General features: G+C 36.2%; 1 protein-coding gene across 1 annotated transcript; it reads left to right on the forward strand.

Moving 5' to 3' along the window:
* Window positions 1-3168: 3168 nt before the first annotated feature.
* On the forward strand, window positions 3169-16404 carry LOC132103692 (centromere protein W-like). The gene is made up of 3 exons (XM_059508789.1): window positions 3169-3390; window positions 13632-13745; window positions 16027-16404. The coding sequence occupies exons 1-3, from the start codon at window positions 3304-3306 to the stop codon at window positions 16051-16053; spliced, it is 228 nt and encodes a 75-aa protein (XP_059364772.1). The 5' UTR covers window positions 3169-3303; the 3' UTR covers window positions 16054-16404.
* The last annotated feature ends 5799 nt before the right edge of the window (window positions 16405-22203 follow it).

Below are 22203 nucleotides of genomic sequence, written 5' to 3' on the forward strand. Positions count from 1 at the left end.
TAATACGTTAGTAGATTTTATACCTCAGAATGAAGAAAGTCCATCTTTAAGATAAAAAGTCACATTTACCTTTTTCAATTGTTTTTTTTTTTCATAAATAAAGGCTTCCATTGTATACTGATGAAATGTAACAGATTTGGATAAAAGTGTCTACAAAATGAATAAATATTAAATATTTACAATTAAATATTCGTTTACATTTTTACATTTCTATTTAAATGTTAAACGTATTAGGCATAGTGAGGACATATTGCAATGCTTACTTTGCACCTGTTCACAAATCCATATGTGAAGCATATTTACCAAGGTGTTATGACATTCAGCAGGAGCTGAGAAAACCCTTAACACATTTCTCCTGCAAATGTGTGTGACGTACTGCAGCACATATGCACCTGTTTTAAGTTAGAAATCAATGCTGGAGGTCCCAACTCTGTTTTTTCCAAATAAATGTATTTTTGGAGCCTTTACATTGAGATAGTTGGTTGATTGTGGATTATTAGTTATTTCAGCCAAATCAGATTTAACACCTTTCTTTGAATTATTATTTTTTTTTATAAACTCAAATACCTCCCAGGTTTCCTAAAATTTGATGCATTGATCTTTAAAAATGTTAAATTGTCTGGTTCTGTTCAAAAGCATCAATTTTAATGGAAAAGCTTTGAATGGTAGATATTAGGGCTTTTATATGTATATTTAGAGTAGTATCTGTACAGAATCTTATGTTATCTTATGGTAATATCTGTTGACCACCTGTTTCAAAAAATTGTTCTTTATCAAAGTCTTGCAACAAAGTATTAAAGGCTCTCTGAAGATTTATATTCGATTTGCTCCGGTTTAAATTATCCCTTCTGTAGCCATTGTGGAAAAACTTCAAACACTGGATTAGTAGGACTTTTTTGAGCACCTGGTTACTATATTCATCAGCTATGATAAAACATTTTCATGACCTCCATTACTTTTTCTGTTGACCTTCTGTGTTTGCTTTATGTAGAAACCTAACAGCGCAACACAAATTAGCCCTCTTAGGTAGCACTTCATTGTCATCGAGTTCCTATCACTGACTGAGGAGGTAATGAATTGAATGCACATTGGGAAAATGTTTGGACAAGTTAAGTTCACTTGTCCTAATATACGACCCCTTCTAATACCTCTTGATCCACCTGTCCTCATTGCTTGATTTAGCAAAACAGTGATATCCACATAATATTATAAATCTGTGGGTTCTTAAGTGGTCTGGACTCAATGCAGAACACATCTAAAACTGGAGTATTTCACCGGTGACAGTCTGTATTTGTGTAGCATTATGTCTGTCAGCCATTGAAACATGTGTCTGGTTCATACTCTTACCTTACAAAGGTTCCAGTGTGGAGGAGGAAACTGAATGAGAACTCATCTCCATAACTGCACAGCTTTCTGTGAATAAGACTCAGCTTCACAAGATGAATGAAGGAAATGGAATGGTTGACCTGGTAGAACAAGGTTTGGAAATGGTGGTGTTAGTATCTTTGTTTGAAGATGAATTTGATAAAGCTTTCTTTTCATTAGCTGCCATGGCAGCACTCTCGAGTAAATGATGTATGAAGCTTTGGCGGAGACTTCAAGATTCCATCAAAACAGGAAGTGGAAAAACATGTTGTGGAATCCTGATGAGATGATTAATTCTAAAGAGAATTGTTGGTTGCATAATTATTTATAATAATGATTTAAAAAAAAACTAAAAATATTCCACAATGTTTCTCTTATGTTTATATGTGTGGTATATTTTCCTCTGTGTGAAACAATATTTTTGAGGTTGGCGTGTTTCTAGCCAGTGTGAACCAATGCCAATAGTCAAATGTACATACTGATAATGGTGTTTCAAGCACTTGGGAATGTAATTCTCATATTAAATATGGCACATATTTAGATATCTGTGATTTTGGATCTTGTTCTGTGTGAAATTACTTATGCACTTATCCATATAATTACAAGATCCTTGCAGCTAAAACATGTCCTATTGTGTATTCGGTTCATAAAATGTCTTGATCCAAAAGATTCCAGCAATCTGTGAATGAAATCCACGAAATACCAGAACAAGAACTGCCACTAATCATTCCTTTGAAGTGTGACTCATTTCCTTTTTATTCTGTAGAAAACTCCCACACTTACAAATTGTTGTTTTAGTGGCATTCTGAGGTTAGAGCAAAATTTAAAAATAAATATACATGCAATAAACACTTACAAAATATGTTTTCAATTACAGCAACTACATTGTTTCTTAACAGCTTGGTTGTTTTTGCATCACAATTTATCAGTAAAGAAAGATCTTAAGCACAGATTAAAAAAAAAAAAATTCAGGTATGTGAATGTCTCCAAAACATGTTTTTGCTTAATTAAAGGTAAGTAATGTCATGGTCATGATTTCATAAAAAACTCTAGTGAGGATGGAGAACAATGAGTGGGTCAAGCTGATACATTTTATAGTGAGTAACAATAAAGCCGGGAGCTTTATTTTAAACTCAGCCAAATCCCAAAGCTCAGAGCAATTAATAGAAACCATAAAACATGTGCCATTAAAGTGGACTTAAGGTTCTGGCAATGGTTCAGCTCCATCTCATATATTAATTTATTTTTAATTCAGCAAATGCTTTGCAGCTGTTTTACATTCTTTAAGCTCGGGACACACACACACACAAAACAGAAGGAAAGACTGATCTGCATTTGAACGTCTTGTTGAATGTTTATTTAATTCTACTTTATTGTATTGTGTTTTATATTGTTCATTTCTTGGTATGAATTGTTGATATTATTTTTAGTACCATTACAAGCATTTCAAGCTATAGCAATACTGTATATCAAACAATAGTGATTTGCAATTATTTTACCACTCTTGACAAATTAAATATCCAAAATAGCTACGGAAGAAATTAAACGTTGTATAGCCTATCTTTAACAAAAAGAACAAGAGTTATTTGTTAAATTTACACTTTTGTAACATCTTTAAGCCAAAACAGAACCAAATTAATCAAATAAAAAGTGTTTAACAAATATGTATAATGTAAAACCCTGAATTGCTTAATAAACTTTCAAAGAATTGTAAAAATTCTTAACTTCCAAGTGATTCAAGCCAAATCAACGAAAAATCGTATCGATAAATACGCACAAACCACGTGCTGGGGAGAGGAACCATTTAGCGCTTTATACGTCATCATCAGGAGCCGGAAGTGAAACGCGCGTTATTTTGAATACAAAGCAAAACAAACAGTCGCGAGCTTTATTTTCAATCTTCAAAACCGTAAACTAACACCTTCAAGCAACCAAAACATGTCAAAGAAAGCACCGAGAGCAGCCCTGAAGCTCCAAATGAAGAAGAACACTAATATACGGATAGGAAAAAACGCAGACTTGATGGTGAGTTAATGAAAATTAACCACAACAGTTTTCCCCAAACGCTCGTATCATATTTACACGAAATTATGAGATGAATACTTTTAGATGAGTGATATAATAATTTAGCTGTCACATGGCATGTGTACTGTTATTCAGTTGTTGTGTACTCAGAATATTGAGTACATTTTATGCCCTTATGAAGCACAGACATGCTCTGATCAGTAGGTTTTAAGACACATCCATAGGTTGGCATTAGGCAGGAAATTGTTTTTTGTTGTCTTGTGAACTTTAAAATATAAAAAAAAACATGCATATAACATTACATATTAAAATGGACGCATCTCAACCAATGTGAGAGGTTAGAATTGGAAAAGAAAAATGCAAGAACGTGTTTTTTCATTCACTTGAAGTGTTTTTTTTTTTTGTTGTTGTTGTTGTTGTTGTTGTTGTTTTTTTAAGAAAATATTTTTCCTTTTTAACACATTCTGTTATTTTGAAGGAGCAAGATCTGATTTTTAGTTAATTAATCAGTACATTTTTGTAGCACAATGTAGATACAAAATGTTTTTGATTATTATTGTTATATGCGATTAATAGAACCCTATGTGAACATTATAATGCAATATGGCCAGGCTGCATATTTTCTGGTCTTCCCTCAGTACTTGAAGCCTATATGTAGTGCATTATAAAAGTATTTTTAAAGCATTAATTATGCCTGGTAAGGCACTTTATATTGCATTGTTTGATCTCATTAATAGTTTTAACCACAGTCAAGGGCGTAACTTTGGGTCTACCATTGGGGGGGTTAAACTCGCGGCATATTTATTTATTTATTAATTTATTGTATTATTTTCTTGTGTAAAAGGTAACATGCTAATTTGCATAATTTAATTATGCAATCCCCCCCAAAACGGGTGACTGTATTGGAGCAAACAGCAGTTACAATTCAGTGACATTGGTTCTACACAGTCCCTGGCACCCTCTGGCTTTACCTCATAGGACACTGGCAAACGAACATCTAGCCAGCCAACTCCAGTCAACAAAACAAATCATCAGCTAACTCAGTGTTTCTCAAACTTTTCTGCCATTCCCCACTTCAGAGGTAGGAAAGGGTTTCGAGCCCCACCTGTCCCCAATCACCCCAACAAAATGTTAATAAACTAGGCTTTAAGTTTAACTGTTAAAATGTATTTTATTAACATCACATTTTAAAAACTTAACATCAAATAACAGCATTAAAAATTTTCAAATAAAGAAAATGAAAGTGCAATTATATTATCACTTTGCATGAAATAAGACTCAAAATTAGATTAAAAAATAATAATAATTGTGTTTGCATTTAGCCTCTGATAACATCAATACAAGTGTGGACTAACATTAACCTAGTTGTGCTTTGATTCATTTTGACACTTTGCAAAATCCATGCAAAAAGAACAACAAAAAAACAAACAAACAAAAATAAAAATAATCTCAAATTGAACCAGAGGTGGTAAATTCCTAATAATGTACGTATTTTTTTAGGTATTTTAATAAGATAGATACCTAAAATACGTTGTGCATACAGCTCAAGTAATGCGATCGTTATAAAGGTGTTTGAACAACAAAACACATCCACTTGCACATATTTGACAATCGGAATATCAGATATATCCTGCTATAGCTAACACATTTGTGAAATTTTGAATAAAAAAGGAAATAAAAGCAGATCATCAGTCATTCAGCACTATTGTGGCTACGGTGTGACAAGCAATGAATGGCGCGTCTCCATGGGAACCATAAAGCGATACTACGATCAATAACGGTAGCCTTGAAATACTTTTAAACTTACGTGTGAAGAGGTTAAGTAACGTCAAGGCTTACATTTAAATGTGTCTTTGTTTTGAGTGTATGGTCAATAAATAAAGGAATTAAAAAGATGGGCACAAAACCTGTTTGTCATGTTTCTATTCCCCACACTTTGAGAAACGCTGAGCTAACTTAACAGCTAACTTAAGGGTACCTCCGTTTGGTCAGGATTTTTCGTTTTTCTTTTTTTTTTCTTTTTTCTTTTTTTTTGGCTGGTGTCGACAAACAATGAAAAATCGTTGTCTGGCTGCCTTTCAGTGTCCTTTTCATCTTTCCGTCAGCTTTCTCCAACCATTCATCCCATCGACTGCGCAAAATAGTGAACAAACTTGGTACTGAAAGCGGGTTGGGTAATACCAGAGACTTTGGTAATACCTAATCGGTGCGGTGGGCGGGGGGTACATTACAGATTATTTAAAATATGATAATATCTTTCTTGCTGGCAAATGAAATTAATAAAGAAAATGAACAAAAGTATTCATTCTGAATATTTCATATCTATTTTAATCTGAATGATGTGATGATATTGGGGGGGTTATATTAGCTGGATCTGATTTTGGGGGGGGGTCATGACCCCCGTAACCCCCGTGCAAATTACGCGCATGACCACAGTTATAATACTTCTATCTATTTTTTTGCTACACCTTTAGAAGGTACAAAACATTAAACATGACAAGCAACCGATTTCACATGTAACAAGGAGTCTGCAAATAATATAATGCATTTTAATTTTGGTTACAATTATTTATGAAAAGATTTAGTACCAGTAGTAGGCTTTTCAAATGGAAGTGAATTTAAATGTTTAATGTAATGTTGCCTGATGCATTTTACTGCTTGTTTGCATTATTATACAAAAATCAAGAAGCACTGTTGTCTCCCACCAGCCATTCTACATAAGTTATTTATAACCTGTTTCTAAAGCTGTTTGTCTTTTTAAAAATATTTTTTAATTATTGTTATTATTATGAGGAACTGAACTGGGACATGCCTGCAGCTATATTCAAACTCACATTGTCTCCATTAGAACCATATGTCCGAGCATTTTCCATAACTGTGAGACCACAGGCCTATGACGGTAATGATTTGTTTGCTACCAGTGCAAAGTTCTTGCCCATCTTGTCACTTAGGAAAATACCTAATTCTAGGATCAGGAAACCACAAATGGGCAGACAAACCAATAAAGGCCACCACGTTGTGACTTTTTTGAAGTCGATTTTATTTTAAGGAACTTGGTCCCTTAGCGTGGCAGATGTGTTTACATTTGTTTAACATTTTATATCCAAGCTACACTGATGAAACCACTTTGTTTTATGCATCATCACATGAAGTGGCCACTGTAAATGTTGTTACATGCATTAGATGTATGGCAGTGTCGCATGCTGCCTCTTTGATTGCTTGATACTGACCACTTCATAGCTTAAGATGATTAAAAGGAACTCCAGTTTTTAAAAGGGAAGTCCAGTGGTTTAAATTGATTGAGGTTTGCCTTTCGGCAGGCTTGCCTAGTGTTTTCCATGGGAATAAGGGAATTGCTTATCCGTTGTTTTAAGTTGAGGGGCACTGTACATAGTTGGTTATGCTGCATGTATGTGTGTAGGATGTTCGTGCGCTAACAGGGTCCTAATTAAAGGTCCATTGCAGCTGGTCTTCCTTTATGGAGACTGGAGGTGGGGATGTAAAAGCCGCCTGAAAGGTGCTCTGCTTTACAGGGGTCTAATCCAGCCATTAAATTAAAAGGAAAATGCAGGAAAAAATGAAAGAAAGCTCCTTTTTTTCTTTTTCTTTTTTACCGTCCTATGAATATGTACCGGTTTGGTCTGGTTTCCTGTGGTTTTAATGACAAAATTCCTAATAAGGCCCTTCACACTTTTGCCTTATGCATCATATCATGAATGAGTCTGCTTGTAATTGCTCAAGCTATGATTGTGTTCTAGTGGTCGCTGTTGTTCTTAAGCTCAGCTGCGCGTGGATTGTGAGCTGTGTGTGTGTGGATTGGGCAAGGCTTAAAGGGCGGAACGAAAGTCTCAAAATTCAAATAAATCAAATAGAATCGACTCAGAAGAGACGTGGATGAATGCACGCGTGTCGCCTGATCCACAAATGCACATTTTAATCCCTACATACACAAATTATGATAATTTTTAATATAAACTATAACATTTGTATTCACAAATATGTTTCCATTTGAACAAAATGCTGCACATTAATGTAATTCTTAACTCTGCGGACATCAGTTGAAAAGCATTTGTTTCAGTGTAATGACGCACAATCGCTAATTTTTCAAATTGTGAACATGTTAGTGAATTGCACTGGGCCTTGTTCGTCAGTAGTTGTGTGTGTGAGACGTGATATGCTGAAAACTGTGAAAATGAAGTCTCAAAATCCAAATGAACCGAACAAGATCGACTCGAACTAGACGTCAATTAATGCACGCGTGTCACCCGATCCACATATGCATGGATTCCTTTTTGCATGAGCAATTTATGATATATTAATGCAGAACATAACATTTTTATTCGCAAACATGTCTGTATATGTACAAATCGCTGCACAATCATTTAATCCCGAATCAAATTGAAAGACATTTGTTTGTGGTTCGTTAAGATACATGTATAAAATTTATGCAGTACATGGATAATTTTGCATGCATCTACTAATCATTTTGAGTCTAATTTCATCCCAGAGACAATTAATCGAATGTGATAGTCATTAGGGATGTGCACGGATAGTCGAACATTCGAATATTCGTTCTGCTCTAATTATTCGATAAATAAAAATGATATTCGAAAAATAAAAATGATATTCGAATTTCGCAACAACAAAAAAAAAGGTCCCCAATAAAACCTAATTTGGTCACTTTCTGTGATTCTCCACGGCATATTTGAAGGTGTATGCAAGCAAAAAATAATTAATGAATGATTAAGGGGCCATTCACATATCGCGCCTAATAAGGCGTGGAAAAGGCTATGCGCGCCGCTTCCTCCTTCTTTCCAAAGCGCTCGGGCAGAAGCGCTCCTGAGCGACGCGTTCTCTCCATGAAGACGGAAATTTCAGCAAAGGATAAATGGATTTGCAGCACAAAAAAAATCGCTTTCAGTAGCTCTGCTACTAAATTTATTTCAAAATTGCAATCCATATACAGCTATGATCAGCTGTTCCTTCATCTTGGCTGAGCTTTCAACGTTGTTACAGGAAAGGATGAAGCTGAATGTTTAGTTCTTGTCACATGACCTGCGGTGCGCTTGTAGCATTCTGAAAGGTTAGATGTTTTTAACTCGATGCTGTGCGGACGCGCCTGGAAAAAACGGGACCGCGTCGCACCGCGTGCGCATCGCGACCGCGTCGCTTCCATTATGAGCGCGCATACCGCGCGCCTACATTGGAAATAACGAACTTGAGCATGCAAAAGACGCGATATGAACGCCTCCTAAAAGAACTGCGGTCTTCTACAGTACTTCAGATATGCCGCGGAGAATCACAGAAAGTGATCCAAGAACATTGTTGCAGCATCTCTCAAGCAACGAATAAACACCGCTAACTTGGAGAATGCAGTGAAAACTCCTCTTCTCGCGTCTGCCCTAGACCCTCGGCACAAACATCTCAGGTTTCTCGATGAAAACATGAGAGAAGTAAGAAAAAAAACTTTTTTGAACATTATCGGATCATTTCCCTTGATGCGAGTGGTGCGGATGCAGCCGCCGTCACCAACGATGAAGAAGATGCAATGCCCACTCGTCGGAAAAGGCTGAGCCAGTTCTCCAGCGATGATTACAGAGAGTCCAGCCGAGACGAGTGGGAACAGTTCTTGCTGGAGCCATGTATTCCACCAGATGAGGATTCCATTCAGTGGTAAACGAAAACACGAAGCGCTTCACAAAACTGATTCGCTTAGCACACCGTTATTTGTGAGTCCCGCCAACGTCTGTATCGTCAGAGCGCGTTTTCTCCGCGGCTGGCCTTATTGTTAACAGACTAAGGAGCCGACTTTCCCCCAATCATGTTTACATGCCCGTATTTCTTAACAAGAACATTTGAAACAATAGAAAAAAAGCAAAAAAGATTTGCTGACAGTTTAAAAGTTAAGTGTAAGCTACATTCTGTACAATAGCCTAATTGCTGCAGGCTGCTTTACGTTTTTTATTTGTTCACTTTTTTTTTTTTTTTTTTGCTTTTAATCTGTACTTTTGTTTGTTTGCACGCATTGTTAAAGGTTTTCAGCTACAAAACACGATGTGTAATGTTTAAGCTTATTGTAAGCTTGTTCAAAATGACGAAAACAAATGTTGCTGAAAAATAACATCTGACTCATTAAACTTAATTTAAATAAACGAATATTCGAATATTCGTTTTTTTGTGAGCTCAAATATTCGAATGTGATATTTGTGGAAAATGCCCATCCCTAATAGTCATGCGTATCTTGTCAGTAAAGTCGGTTCTGTGATTTGTAGTAAATCTCCAGGATGTGCTTTCATATGGAGCAGCATTAACTACACTGTTCACTGACAAGCAGACGATTTAATCGCGCAATTATGAAATCTTAGAAATCGTTCTATATTAAGACAAACTCCGATAAACCATATATTGATGTAGTCGTGTGGTTGAATTAATGAAAGCAGTTAAATCTTCTGTTTATTCAGCAACCTATAGGCATTTCCTGGGTCTCTTCTGTGAGGTGTATTTGGAGTTTCAGCCCTCTGGGCTTCGGATGGAGATTTACTGCTGATCACAGAACCGGTGTGCTTCACTGAAAAGTAGCATGACAATCGCCTTTATCGCCTTTGCGATTTAATTTTGATTAATCATGCAGCCCTAGTTAGAATTGATTTATGTTGCTTGCTAATCTTCTTTCTTGCATTCATTTGCATACTAAATTGTGTTTGACAATTTTTACCTATTAGGGATGCACAATCAGTGCCTTATTGTTATTGCCCGATATTATAATTCTTTTTTTTATTTGTCAATATTGGATTATATTGTGCGTGCTCATTCTTTAGCAATATTTTTTTTTACATTTATCTTATATTACATTGGCATCTAATGATCACTTTATAATTTTTAGCAAATCTCAAAATAAAGATAATTTTTTCTTTTTTTTTTATCAAGTAAATTATAATGCTGTGATGGCCAAAATTTAATTAATGCCTGTAAAATTTAAAATGATTGATTTGAGATATTATGTAGACAATTTTTTTAGTTTAGTCGGTACAATTTGGTTGGCTGGTTATTCCCTAGGAATTAAACCTGCGTTACTAGTGCCATGTTCTACATTTTTTGAGCTACAGGAAGGCATAGAGGCCAATAAACATTAGTGGCTGTTAGTTTTCTGATGTTTAATGGTGCACTGTGAACTAGCCTTGAAACTTACACTTTCTTGAATCTGAAATAATTTTATTTTTCTGCCGTCTTAGCAAAGGGATTTCCTTCAGGAAATGTAAATCCAGATTCATATTGTTACACTTTCTGATACAAGACCAAGGTGACATTTGGACTGATCACAGGACAGTGTAAGTCTGCACTGTACACTGAAGCAGAAGATGCAGACTCTCTTTAATGTTGATGCTGCTGAGACCGGATTTCTCCGTACTCCTCCTCTGATGGCCTCTGCTGTAATCAGTTAAGGCCGGTTGTTATGTTTTGGCAAAGCCTCTGGCACAGGGGAAGCCTACATGGGCTTCTCAATTTCCTTCTCGAATAACACTCTCAAGACCAGCTGTTGGAGAAGTATTCAGACGCCCTAGAGATGACCCACAATTATGAAAATGAGGTATAAATAGATTTAAATTACATCCGAATGGCGTTGTGTAGATGCACAAGAAGCGCTGCCTTTTTTTTCAACTGAAATCATTAGGAAAACTAGCTGGATATGGTTCAGTGGATGTGGTCAATTGTTTTATTTGTTTATACACATTTTTGAGATTGAGAGAAAGTGCAGGAGATAATATACAGAGCTTTCTTCATAAAGCAGTGCAAACCACAGTGGTGAATGTGCAGGAAATTTTGTCATTAAGAATTTGGGTCCCACTTTATATTGTGTCCCTAATACCTGTGCACTTACATAGTAATTAAATGTATGTAGTATGTAACCACAGTGAAAGTACACATTGGTACATAGTATCTACAGCTGTTATACATAAATGTAACAACCCTCAGGATGTTTTGTGTAAGTACAAATGTGTAACAGGACATAGTTAACTACATTTTGTAACAACAATATGTATAAGAGTAATTGATACTATTTGATCCAGGGGGTGGAGATGGGTAGGTTTAGGGGTGAAGTAGGATCCAGGGGATGGAGATGGGTAGATTTAGGGGTGAAGTAGGATCCAGGGGGTGGAGATGGGTAGGTTTAGGGATATGTAAAGTGGGAGGAGTTGGATTTTGAGTTGGAGTTGGTGCACCACTGTAATACCAGTGTACTTACATGGTAACTCCTCAGGAACTGTCCACTTAATATAAAGTGTAACATTTGGGACACCAACCACAATTTCTATGTAAAGCCTAACTTACTGGCCACTGCTGTGTAACATCAGAGTAATTACATGATAAATCTAATATAAAGTTTAACACTTTCGTTACACATTTGTACTTTCATTACCAAAAAGTGTTGTTACCAATGTCCTGTTACACATTTCAGTGGGTTGTTACATATGTGTAGTTACACAAACATTAGACCTGTAGATACTATGTACCAATGTGTACTTACACTGTGGTTACATACTATGTACAGTACACATCTAGGTACTATGTAAGTATACAGGTATTAAGGACACTTAATATAAAGTGGGGCCAGAATTTGTTAAGAACGCAACGCTCCTTCCCCAGTCCACTCATTCAGTTTATGAAACTAAGTTGTAAAAACAGGCCAGCAAACATCAATATGATGTTATAAGTCTTTGATTTTAGAAGTCTTAAAGGTACAACATCAAAAGGAGCATGTTGTCAGACTGTCAGTTAGAGAATCAATAACATTTGGCAGATACTGGATGTTTATTGTTGATGTTAACATGTGTAATTGCCTGTTTTAATATTTAGATTGTTATTTAGATCCCTTTGTAGGGATAGCAATAGATAATAGATTGGTAAATAGGACACATAACAAGTTGTGATATCTAAATTCATATTAATATAGAAACTATTTAATTTTTCCTCCTTTTTTTATTATTAATTAGTAAAAATGTATAATATCAGCCATTTATCAGTTAGTGATCGTAAAACAAATATAGCTATTAGTTTATCAGAAGATATGATGTTGTCATGAAAAAATAAAATGCTACAGTTTAGAACAATATGAGCCCTTGACAGTGAAATGTACTGAATGATACAGTACGTAGACTTGAGAGAAAGTAATGACAGATTGTGATGCACACTCAAAAGCATCTCATTATGCATGTAGTGAATATTCATACACATGGTTATGGCTTTGTGATTCAGAACCACTTAAACTGTTTAAATGATGATGGAAATATACTCAGACAAGAGAATGACTTCATATTGTGCATTATAAGCTACACCGGGAAGACACTTCTGTATACTGAACTAGCTTTCTCTGTGTTTATTTCTTTGGTTTTGCTTAAAGGTGAAGGCCCAGCTCAATGCATGCTCAAGATTCCCCTTGCTGTCAGTAGTATGTTTTAAACAATGTAGTCATGTTAGCACATGTTCCAGCACAAGTGGTGGTTATTTTAAATATGCAAACTTAATTTGAGCTCAAAGCTGATCTGAAATCCATCCTCAAGTGCAGAGCTCTGTTCAGTATCTTGTGACAAAATGGGCAAAGACAGATGAGGTGCTGAAAATGAAACAATTTCCTGGTCTAATCTGACAAGGTTGCACAATGATCCATGTCTTTGGGGAGGGCTGGGAGATTTGTCTTTCTCTGACCCCCCATCCCCCCCACCACCCTCTCCTGGATCTGCCTAGGAGTTCCTGTAACATAATCCTCCTTTACAGCAGCACTTATCTGTTGATCCATGCACAGGTATGGGGTTATAACTCTGCATGCTACACTTAGCAGAACAACAGAGTATGATTTTCACTTGAGTCGCTCAAAACTGATAGTCCTTTTGACTCCAAGTGTTTCTCCCTTTGTGCACTGTTACTAAGAGCCTCTTAAAAATGATTACATGGTTGTCCAACACTTAAGCATTGTGTTTTTATTTAGCTCTGGCTTACTTTTGTAGGGTTTTTGGTTAAAGGAACCTGATATGTTTTCTGCCTTTGTGTGTTATCTTGAGTAATAAACCAAAGTAATTTGTGCAATAATTTCTGCAAACATTATTTAATACACTTCTTTAATTAATGATTTATTAGCAATTAATAGTTGTTCTCAGTGTATTCCATTCACATGCTCTAGATTGCTCCAAGGGTATGGTCTCTGTCGGCTAAATAAGAAATTGGTTTTTCTCTTGTGTCCACAGGCCCAGCTCAACCTCCTGGTTGTCCTGCATCGTCTAGCGGAAGAGTCCAGGGTGAAGGCCTTTGAGGAGAAATCAGCAACCATCAAAGTTCACCATGTCAGAGCTGTTGCGAAGGTATCCAACACCACCTAATAATGAAGCTAATTAAAAGAGGCCTCTAAACTGCATTAGCTCAATGTAGCTATGTAGAAATTGAAACTTTCCATTAATATTGAGTAGCTGAAAATATTGACATTTTTATTTTTGCTCTGCAAAAATCGATATTATATATTCATATAGTAGATTTATTTGATTTTATTTAATAAATGATTTTATTATATTAAATAATACAGTCATTATATGAATTTTATTAAATTATATTAATTATTTTGATGAAGTATTTATTGTCATTTTTGTTTGTTTTTAAATATAAGGCATGACTGTTAAAATTGTCTTTAAATGTGCACACTGTATATCTTTATTTTTCCCTAAATCAAGTTAACATGATCCTATGGTCAAAATATGCTGCTTTCCTTTTGTTCTTGAATCTTTGTTCTGTATGGCCTCTCATGTACACATTTAGTTGTTTATTATTTTATAAGGATAGAAAGTGACTTGTTTTTATCTCTGGTCTATGTAGTGTTGAACTATCAGCCAAAATGTACTTCCAACGTCCCTCCTTTATACTTCAGTTGATTTATTTTAGCCTAAGGTCCAACAATGTGTTGAGGCAGTGATGTTCTCTAACAAGCACAGTGGGTACCTGAGATTGGCTGGGTTAGGTTTCCAATGGATATTAATATAATCAGGCTGCATTGTTAGCAGATGTCACCCATGTCCTCTCTATTGATCTTCTCAACAGTATGTGTTACAGCAATCAATTTGTTCATTAGTGAACTGCCAAGAGCTACATAAGGCATCTTATCTCCAGGTTCAGCTTGTTAGCTGTGTAGCCTGTTTTAGAGTGAGACTGGATGAGTTCATATCAGTACTCATAAATGGAAAGAAATTGGCAGCTGTGTGCACCCTGTGCTGATTATGATAGATTCCAGTATGACTTGAAATACCATGCTGGAGTGCATGGAATTTTGTTTTAAACAAATCAGAATAAAACAGTACAAAAACACACTCCCAGTCACCCGATCATGTCCAGGTAAAAAAAAAAAAAATACTTATTTTTTTCCATAAAGAATGGAGGCCTAATTTTAGGACCATTTGTATTTTTTCCACTGACATATTGTTTTCTTGACAGATTTGAATGGTTCAATCCAAATTTTTAAAGAAAAAAAGAAATAAATACAATTATTGACCCAGACATGTGCTTGACAGGCTTTGTCAGGTCTGAGTGAATGAATCATTAATGAAGTCCATGCTTTGACAGAGTTGCAGTGTTGATTGCTGTTAGATTAAGTTTAGATAAAGTGTTTTACTGTAGATTAGGCCCAGCTAAATCTCCTGTAATTTTTATTTATTTATTCATCTGTTTTGAGGCTCATGACCTGAAAAAGTAATTAAGGCACCAAACGTACTGAAGCCGGAATCCGGCTACATCATCTTACAACCACCTCTTTGATGGATATTTTCTCCAGTGCTATAGATTTGAATGGGGCACCACATCAAATGAGTCACAATAACACTGAACAGAGATCCGGACAGTTTTCATGCTAGTCATCGTTCTGCGTTTATTTTCACGAGGGCGGGCAGCTTATTTGATTAAGATGTAATTGTGTGCAGAGTGCTCCTTGTACAGATGCACTTAAGCAGCAGGGGCATGAAATATGCTCTGCTTGTTCCAAATCAAGAGCGAAGTCCTGATGGCTTGTCACAACTAAACATGTTAGGAATTACATGCTTTCCAGAGTTCAGGGGCAGACCGGTTCAGCATGGCTGCCTCTGAACTCAGGTGTTTAATGTAAAGCTCTGCCATGGTAAGTGGGAATTTGAGAGGGGGAGAAAAACAGGAGAATAACTGAGAAACTGGGTGTTTTTAAATGATATAGGCTATTAGTAGTTTCTGTTAATTTGTGGTCAGCAACCTTTTGTACATAAAGTGCATTTTTAGTTTTACTATAAATCACAATTTCACTAAAAAAACATGTATTAATAGATTATTTTATATATGGATAATATAAATGGATACTATTGTATATTAAAAAGTATTATTTTTAAATGATATGATATTTTAATATTATATATATATATATATATATATATATATATATATATATATACTGTATATATATATATTGTATATATGCATATAAGAAGCATAACTATTATAAATTGACATTGTATAAAAATGAAATGAACACACTGTGACAATTGCTTGGATGCCAGTGATTATCCCTTGGCGTGTCAATGGTGCTGACCCCTGATCTTAATAGCCTAATTGTATTTCTTCCCTTTGTTGTTACAGAAACTGTTAAAGAGCACACGTGGATGACGGGAGCTCCCCATCACACCCCTTTATTTGTTCAGCATTCACCCTGTGACCTACAATTTACTTAAAGACTTCAGAATGTGTGAGCTATGGACTGTCTAAGATTAACATTTTACTTTTATTCTTTACTTAGAACTAATATGTCTACAATGGAATTTACGTTGCCTTGTCTCGGCGTTGTGCCCATTATTAGGCTGTGATCCATGATCAATTTCTCTTGCTTCTAGTTTAGTGTAAATCATGTATGATGGACAGTATCTAGCTAAGATATCTAAAGCGACACATGTGTCCCTCATCTTTTTAGATTGTATTATGTCTTAATACCTGTTAATAAACAGTTTGTACCACTTGTAACTTGGGTAACACATGGTTGAGTTACCATGCAGTGTTTCTTTCCTCACTCTGTAAAGCAAAAAGATATTTGGCTCTCAGCCGTCATCGACAACATTGGGACCATTATCTTTGACTTGCTTATAAAAGCAGGTTCACTCAGATGATATTTCACTTTCCTGTGCTGACTCAGTATCAGTATTGTAATAATGATTTTTATTTACAATTGAATTACTAATATCTGACTGACCTATAAGAAATACACAAAATCTGTCAACCTTAAAATCATCTTTTTTACAAACAAGTAAATCAGTGCAAAAATAAAATTAATATACATTTTCATTACAAGCACTAAAACAATTAATTTGTGAAATTCACCCACTTGAAGGTTTTTAATAAAATCTGAACTTTCACTTGCAATGCAATTCCTTCCTACCTTTGGATAGTGCCTGACTGTGTTTCTGACATACTACTTTTGTTGAGCATACATTTAAAATAAAAAGCAATAATATTTGTGAAATATTAACATGAATATGTTTTAAAATGTAATTTATTCCTGTGATGGCAAAACTGAAATGTCAGCAGCCATTACTCCAATCTTCAGTGTCACATGATGCAGTAAAGAAAAAAATATCTTATTGACCCCAGAGTATTGAATGGTAATGTATGGAGTGTCACTAACTGATCACCTCGGGTGTCAGTCAGTTCTGTGCTTGCATCTGCTCCATGCTTCCTGCTCATTTTGTGTGGGATCAAAGGGCCTGACCCCATGACCACAGGAAAGTAAATGTTTGGGTCTCACTTTTCGGGTGTATACCACCGATGATCACATGACCTGGCTGGGAGTCACCCTCCTCTAATCCTTCCGTCAGAATTAATTGGACTGCCAGGGATTGAGAAGGGCAGTGTTTGTACTTTCTGTCTGCATTTGAGTTTTGAGAAGAGTTACCTGTTGATAACAGTCTAGAATGTTCTCCAGACCTCTAAATCCAACTTTATCTTCATCTTTCATGTACGACATATTCATCATCTTCATCCTCATCCATCTTCATCATCACAATGGGAATGGTGCTGTTTATTATTCAACGTTTTCATCATGGCCTTTCTTGATGCTGCTGCTTGGAAAGTAGACGTATCTTTTACAGGAGCAGACTGTGGGAACAGCAATTATCTTTTACCTTGTCATGCAAGACCAGAAGAGGGCAACAGTGAGAAACCATGCAATACTAAAAGCATTTTTTCCCCTGTCTGGATGATTTTGAAGAATGGATGCAACAAATGCAAATACATATTTGTCCTTTAAAAACATTTAGAAACAGTCCATAGAGATCCATACATCCAGAACAGCCATAAAGTTTTTTTACTCCAATAAATGTACATGTTGTTTGTTATATAAATAACCTCCTACTGTTAAACTGGAATAAAGATCCAGTTTAAATAATTGTTAATGTCAAAAATATGTTCTTGATAACACTAAAATATGTCTGTTTATGGGCTGCAGGGTTTGTACAGGTGCTGGAAATCCTTGAAAATGCTTGAATTTGAAAGTGTTTTCAAGGTTTGAAAAAGTGCTTGAAACTGCATGAATTCTAATCGCATTGCTTTCATAATAATTCATGATTGAATAGTTTGCTTTTTAGGTAGAATAAGTTGGAAAGGGATTAATTGGTTTTGCCTTTATTGTAAAATGAAAAATATCCGATTGAGATAAGGCTTTCTGCATTACCATCAGTAACGACTCAAATGTATATCTTCGTAAAGGCAACTGCTTTCAAACATTTGTGTGCATACTATGTTTTTTATTTATAAGGGCAAAGGTTTGTGTTTACTGCCTGTATTTGCAATCTTTTGAAAGTATTGGGTAATCAGAAATCTGGCAGGGTACATCAATGATTGTCTTTAAAGTGAGGTGGAAATAGACAAGTTCTAAGAGAGATTTGCAGATTCCCTGTTGAACTTCACACTATTGATGTGTCTTTGCAAACACCTCAGGGTTTTGTGACTCATGCAGGGTTGAGCTAATGGAACTGCTCCTGCCATTGCAGTGGGGTCTCTTGGGAAGATGGTCCTTCTGCTTTCCATGCCCAAACCAGCTTCAGGAGCCAAACGCTCCCTATATGTCTCTCTGAAGTAGTATAACGGTGATGCCAAGTTGACCCTCTGTGGCTTTGCAGTTTGTTTTTAGGGATTCCTCATCCCCACCTGCTTGTGTTACTCAGTGGTGTGCACTGACCTTGGCGTTAAAAGCCCAGCTGGGACATGATTTAACAGGGCTCCGGGCCCTCTGATCTCATGCAGGATGTACATGTGCCGGGTGGGTGCCAGGCAGAGGTTAGTCTTTTACTTAAGCGTGGCTTGCAAAGTACTTCGCTTTTATTATTGAGTTGGAAACACACATTCACTCGCCAAAACATGTGGCTCGATGCATTGGAAAGACGTTCACTATGGTAAAATACATGTGATGTTTCTCTGCCATGGAACATTGATCATTTGGGGTTTTTAAGGCAGTGCTCATTTCTCAAAACACTTTTTTAAAACTCAATGTGGCTTACAACATATATTGCAGGTTTTCCAGTCTTTTATGTATTTAATTATTTTGCTCTCGCATCATCAATGGCCTCCATCCCTTACGAGATTGGCTGTTATTGTTTTAATTTAGTTTTTATGTCTGTTTTATAGTCACTTTTTCTTTTTTCAGTTTAGTTTATTTTTTGACCGTTTCTACTCCTATTGCAGTTGTAGTTTAATTGTAGTATTTTCAGTGTTTTCTTGTTCGATTGTTTGTTTGTTTATTTTTTACTTAAGTAGTTTTAATATTGTTATTTTTAAGTAAACAAAACTGGTTATTTCTGTGTGGTGGCATTTGCAGGTAGATTGTAAAGGTTTCAAATTTTAAAACATCTATCTAAAACTAAAATTCATGTTCATTATATATTGTATTTTACTTAGTATTGAAGTCACAAAAATCTAAAGTTTCCCATTATTTTTATTAATATATTTTTTGATACTTATTCACCCTCAAATAAGTCCAGTTTTGCATATTGATGAGTCTGCTACAAAAATGGTCCCAACATTAAGTATTTTTCTGTTTTACTTAGTTATTTAAAATAAAGCATATTTGTTTATTTATTTTTGTCCTGCCAACATTTTTACTAGCCCCACCAAAAACTTTTATATATTAGGATTTTTTTATATTTGTTAGAAAACATTGCACATCCAGGGCACGAAGCTCCCGTTCCACCACGTTTATGCCCATTTTGAAAATTTGCATCCAGTCCCATGCATTTTTATATAATTTCTTAAAATTAAAATGTGGATGAAAACCTGGCTATTAAGACCAAGTCTTTGTGAAATGGTCTGTCTAGAACAGGGATCCTCAAATCTGGCCCATGAGATCCACTTCCCTGCAGAGTTTAGCTCTAACCCTAATCAAACACACCTGAGCATACAATCAATGTATTCAGGATCATTAGAAAATCACAGGTAGGTGAATTTGATCAGGGTTGTAGCTAAACTCTGCAGTGCTTTGGCCCTCTAGGGCAAGATTTGAGGAACACTGATCTAGAGCACAGATGCAGAATGGCCCTTGATTTTAAAAAATAAATAAAAGTTTCATTTCACTTTAAGAGGCATGTATGTGTTAGATGAATGGGAATCAATCACAGCTAAAGCTCTAGATCCTTCTGGCCTGTAGCCTAATCTTTAGATGGGTAATGGGATTTCCCTTATAACTGTCTTCACCCTGGGCTGAAACCAAAACTATATCAGCAACAGATTCTATTTCCAACATCTTTTTTTTTCTTGATTCATCCTCTTTTCCTGTGTTTTACGCAAAATGCCAGTTTCAACGTAACTACAGTGCATAAACAAGTCAGTATCGCAGGTTCTCCTTGGTCCCTAAACCTGCTGTTTTAATTCCTAGATGGTTGATTCCAGTACAAAACAATTTAGTATGCCAGAGCAGAGTAACAAAAGTTCACTCTGGTTTTACCCCAGGCAGAGAGGAGGTAATGTAAGCAGAGCTGGTAAATTCTTTAAACCTCATTCTCTAATAGCAGGGCTTTTAATATTAAAATGATCTTCAGAGGGAATTAGAACCAGCACTTTGCGCTCTTTGCGGATGATCTAATTTAGCCCTACGTACCTCATTACTGCAATCACTAAAATTGATAAATCAAGTCATTTTGTCATTGCAAATCAAGAATTATTTAATATCAACATGCATTATGATTCGCAAAGCATTTTTATTTTTTTGGGGTACCCATGCATAATCTGCAGCCATAATACTGGGATTTTGTGGATGCCAGGGTGTTGCTCTTTGGTTGTTAAGGTGTTCTGAGAGCCTTTGAACATTTTGCTATGTGGTTGTTAGGGTGGTCTTTGTGGTTGCTCTCTGGCCAAAGTATCTGTGTACTTCGCAAAGTATTTTGGGTTCGGTCTAAATAATCATAGTGTTATTGTGTCATATGGTGTTGTAAGAAATTCCAGATGCTGCATCATAAAAAGCCAAACATCTGCTCACTGGCACATAGTGACAGATCTGCAGTAGATTGGTGTAATGCACGAATTGACTTTTGCACACACACACACAAAAACACACATTTAGTCGTTGTTTCGAGCTCATTCCCACACTCTTCCCCTGTCACATGATTCCTGCTGCTTCATTGCTTTGAAACATCTGTTGACAAGTGAGGAGTGTATTGAACGACTGAAATATTCTAATACGCCAGACATTTGACTTCAAACAACATATTGAGAGAAGACCCTCTAGAAGTTTTCACATGGATCAACCAAATCTGTTTAGATGATTAGCTATATATAATTAAACAAATGCACATTAAAGGGGTCATATGATGCTGCTAAAAAGAACATTATTTTGTGTATTTGGTGTAATGAAATGTGTTTATGCTGTTTAAGGTAAAAAAAACAACATTTTTTATTTTCCACATACTGTACATTATTGTTTCTCCTCTATGCCCCGCCTTCTGAAACGTGTCGATTTTCACAAGGCTCATCGCTCTGAAAAGTGAGGTGTGCTGTGATTGGCCGAATGCCTCAAGCATGAGTCGGAAATGTTACGCCTCTTAACATATTGTGAAGCCTTGTCCGGCCGAAGTGACCAGTCAAAAATATGAAACCCATTATAAATGTGATATAAACATGATTTCTAATTGTGTTTTCTTTTGGAAGTCAAAAACATAGTAGTTCTGCTTTCTCAATGGAACAACGTCACACACCGCGGCCTTGAGTGAGCAGAGGCCAGAGGCCTAGAGTGAGTCGCAGTCTAGAGTGAGCCGTGGCCGGCTTGAATGAGGAGAGGCGGGCGGCTTGAGAATGGTGCGGCAGGCGGATTCTACGAAGGAGTGTACCTTTGTCTTGCAGCAACCACTTGTGACGACCCCGGGCTGGATGCCGCTTCATCCATGGTGGAAACCGATTCGGCGATCCAAAGTGCAAAGTTGATGCATTTCATCAGCTCTAGGCTTGACGAAGCGGATATCGTCCTCTTTTGGAAGGCCAAACATAACATTTTCGCTTTCACAGTGAAACACACAGCGTCTATAAGACATTGCGACGGCAGCGACAACAATACTAAAGCAAGAATAAAAGGTACGCCTTCTTTCTTTGCGTGAACATCTGGGCGGCGTTATGCAAATCTTCCCACATACTGATGTAGATATGTGGGGGCGTATTAGAATGAGCCGTTTCAGGGGGGCGTGGACGAGTCTCAACTTTAATGAAGAATATCTCTTTGGATTTGAAACTTTAGTCTTTGCAACTTTACAGATCTCCTTTATTCACCAAGAGCTTGTAACACTCCAA

This window comes from Carassius carassius, chromosome 24 (assembly GCF_963082965.1).
Source record: "Carassius carassius chromosome 24, fCarCar2.1, whole genome shotgun sequence".
NCBI lineage: Eukaryota > Metazoa > Chordata > Actinopteri > Cypriniformes > Cyprinidae > Carassius > Carassius carassius.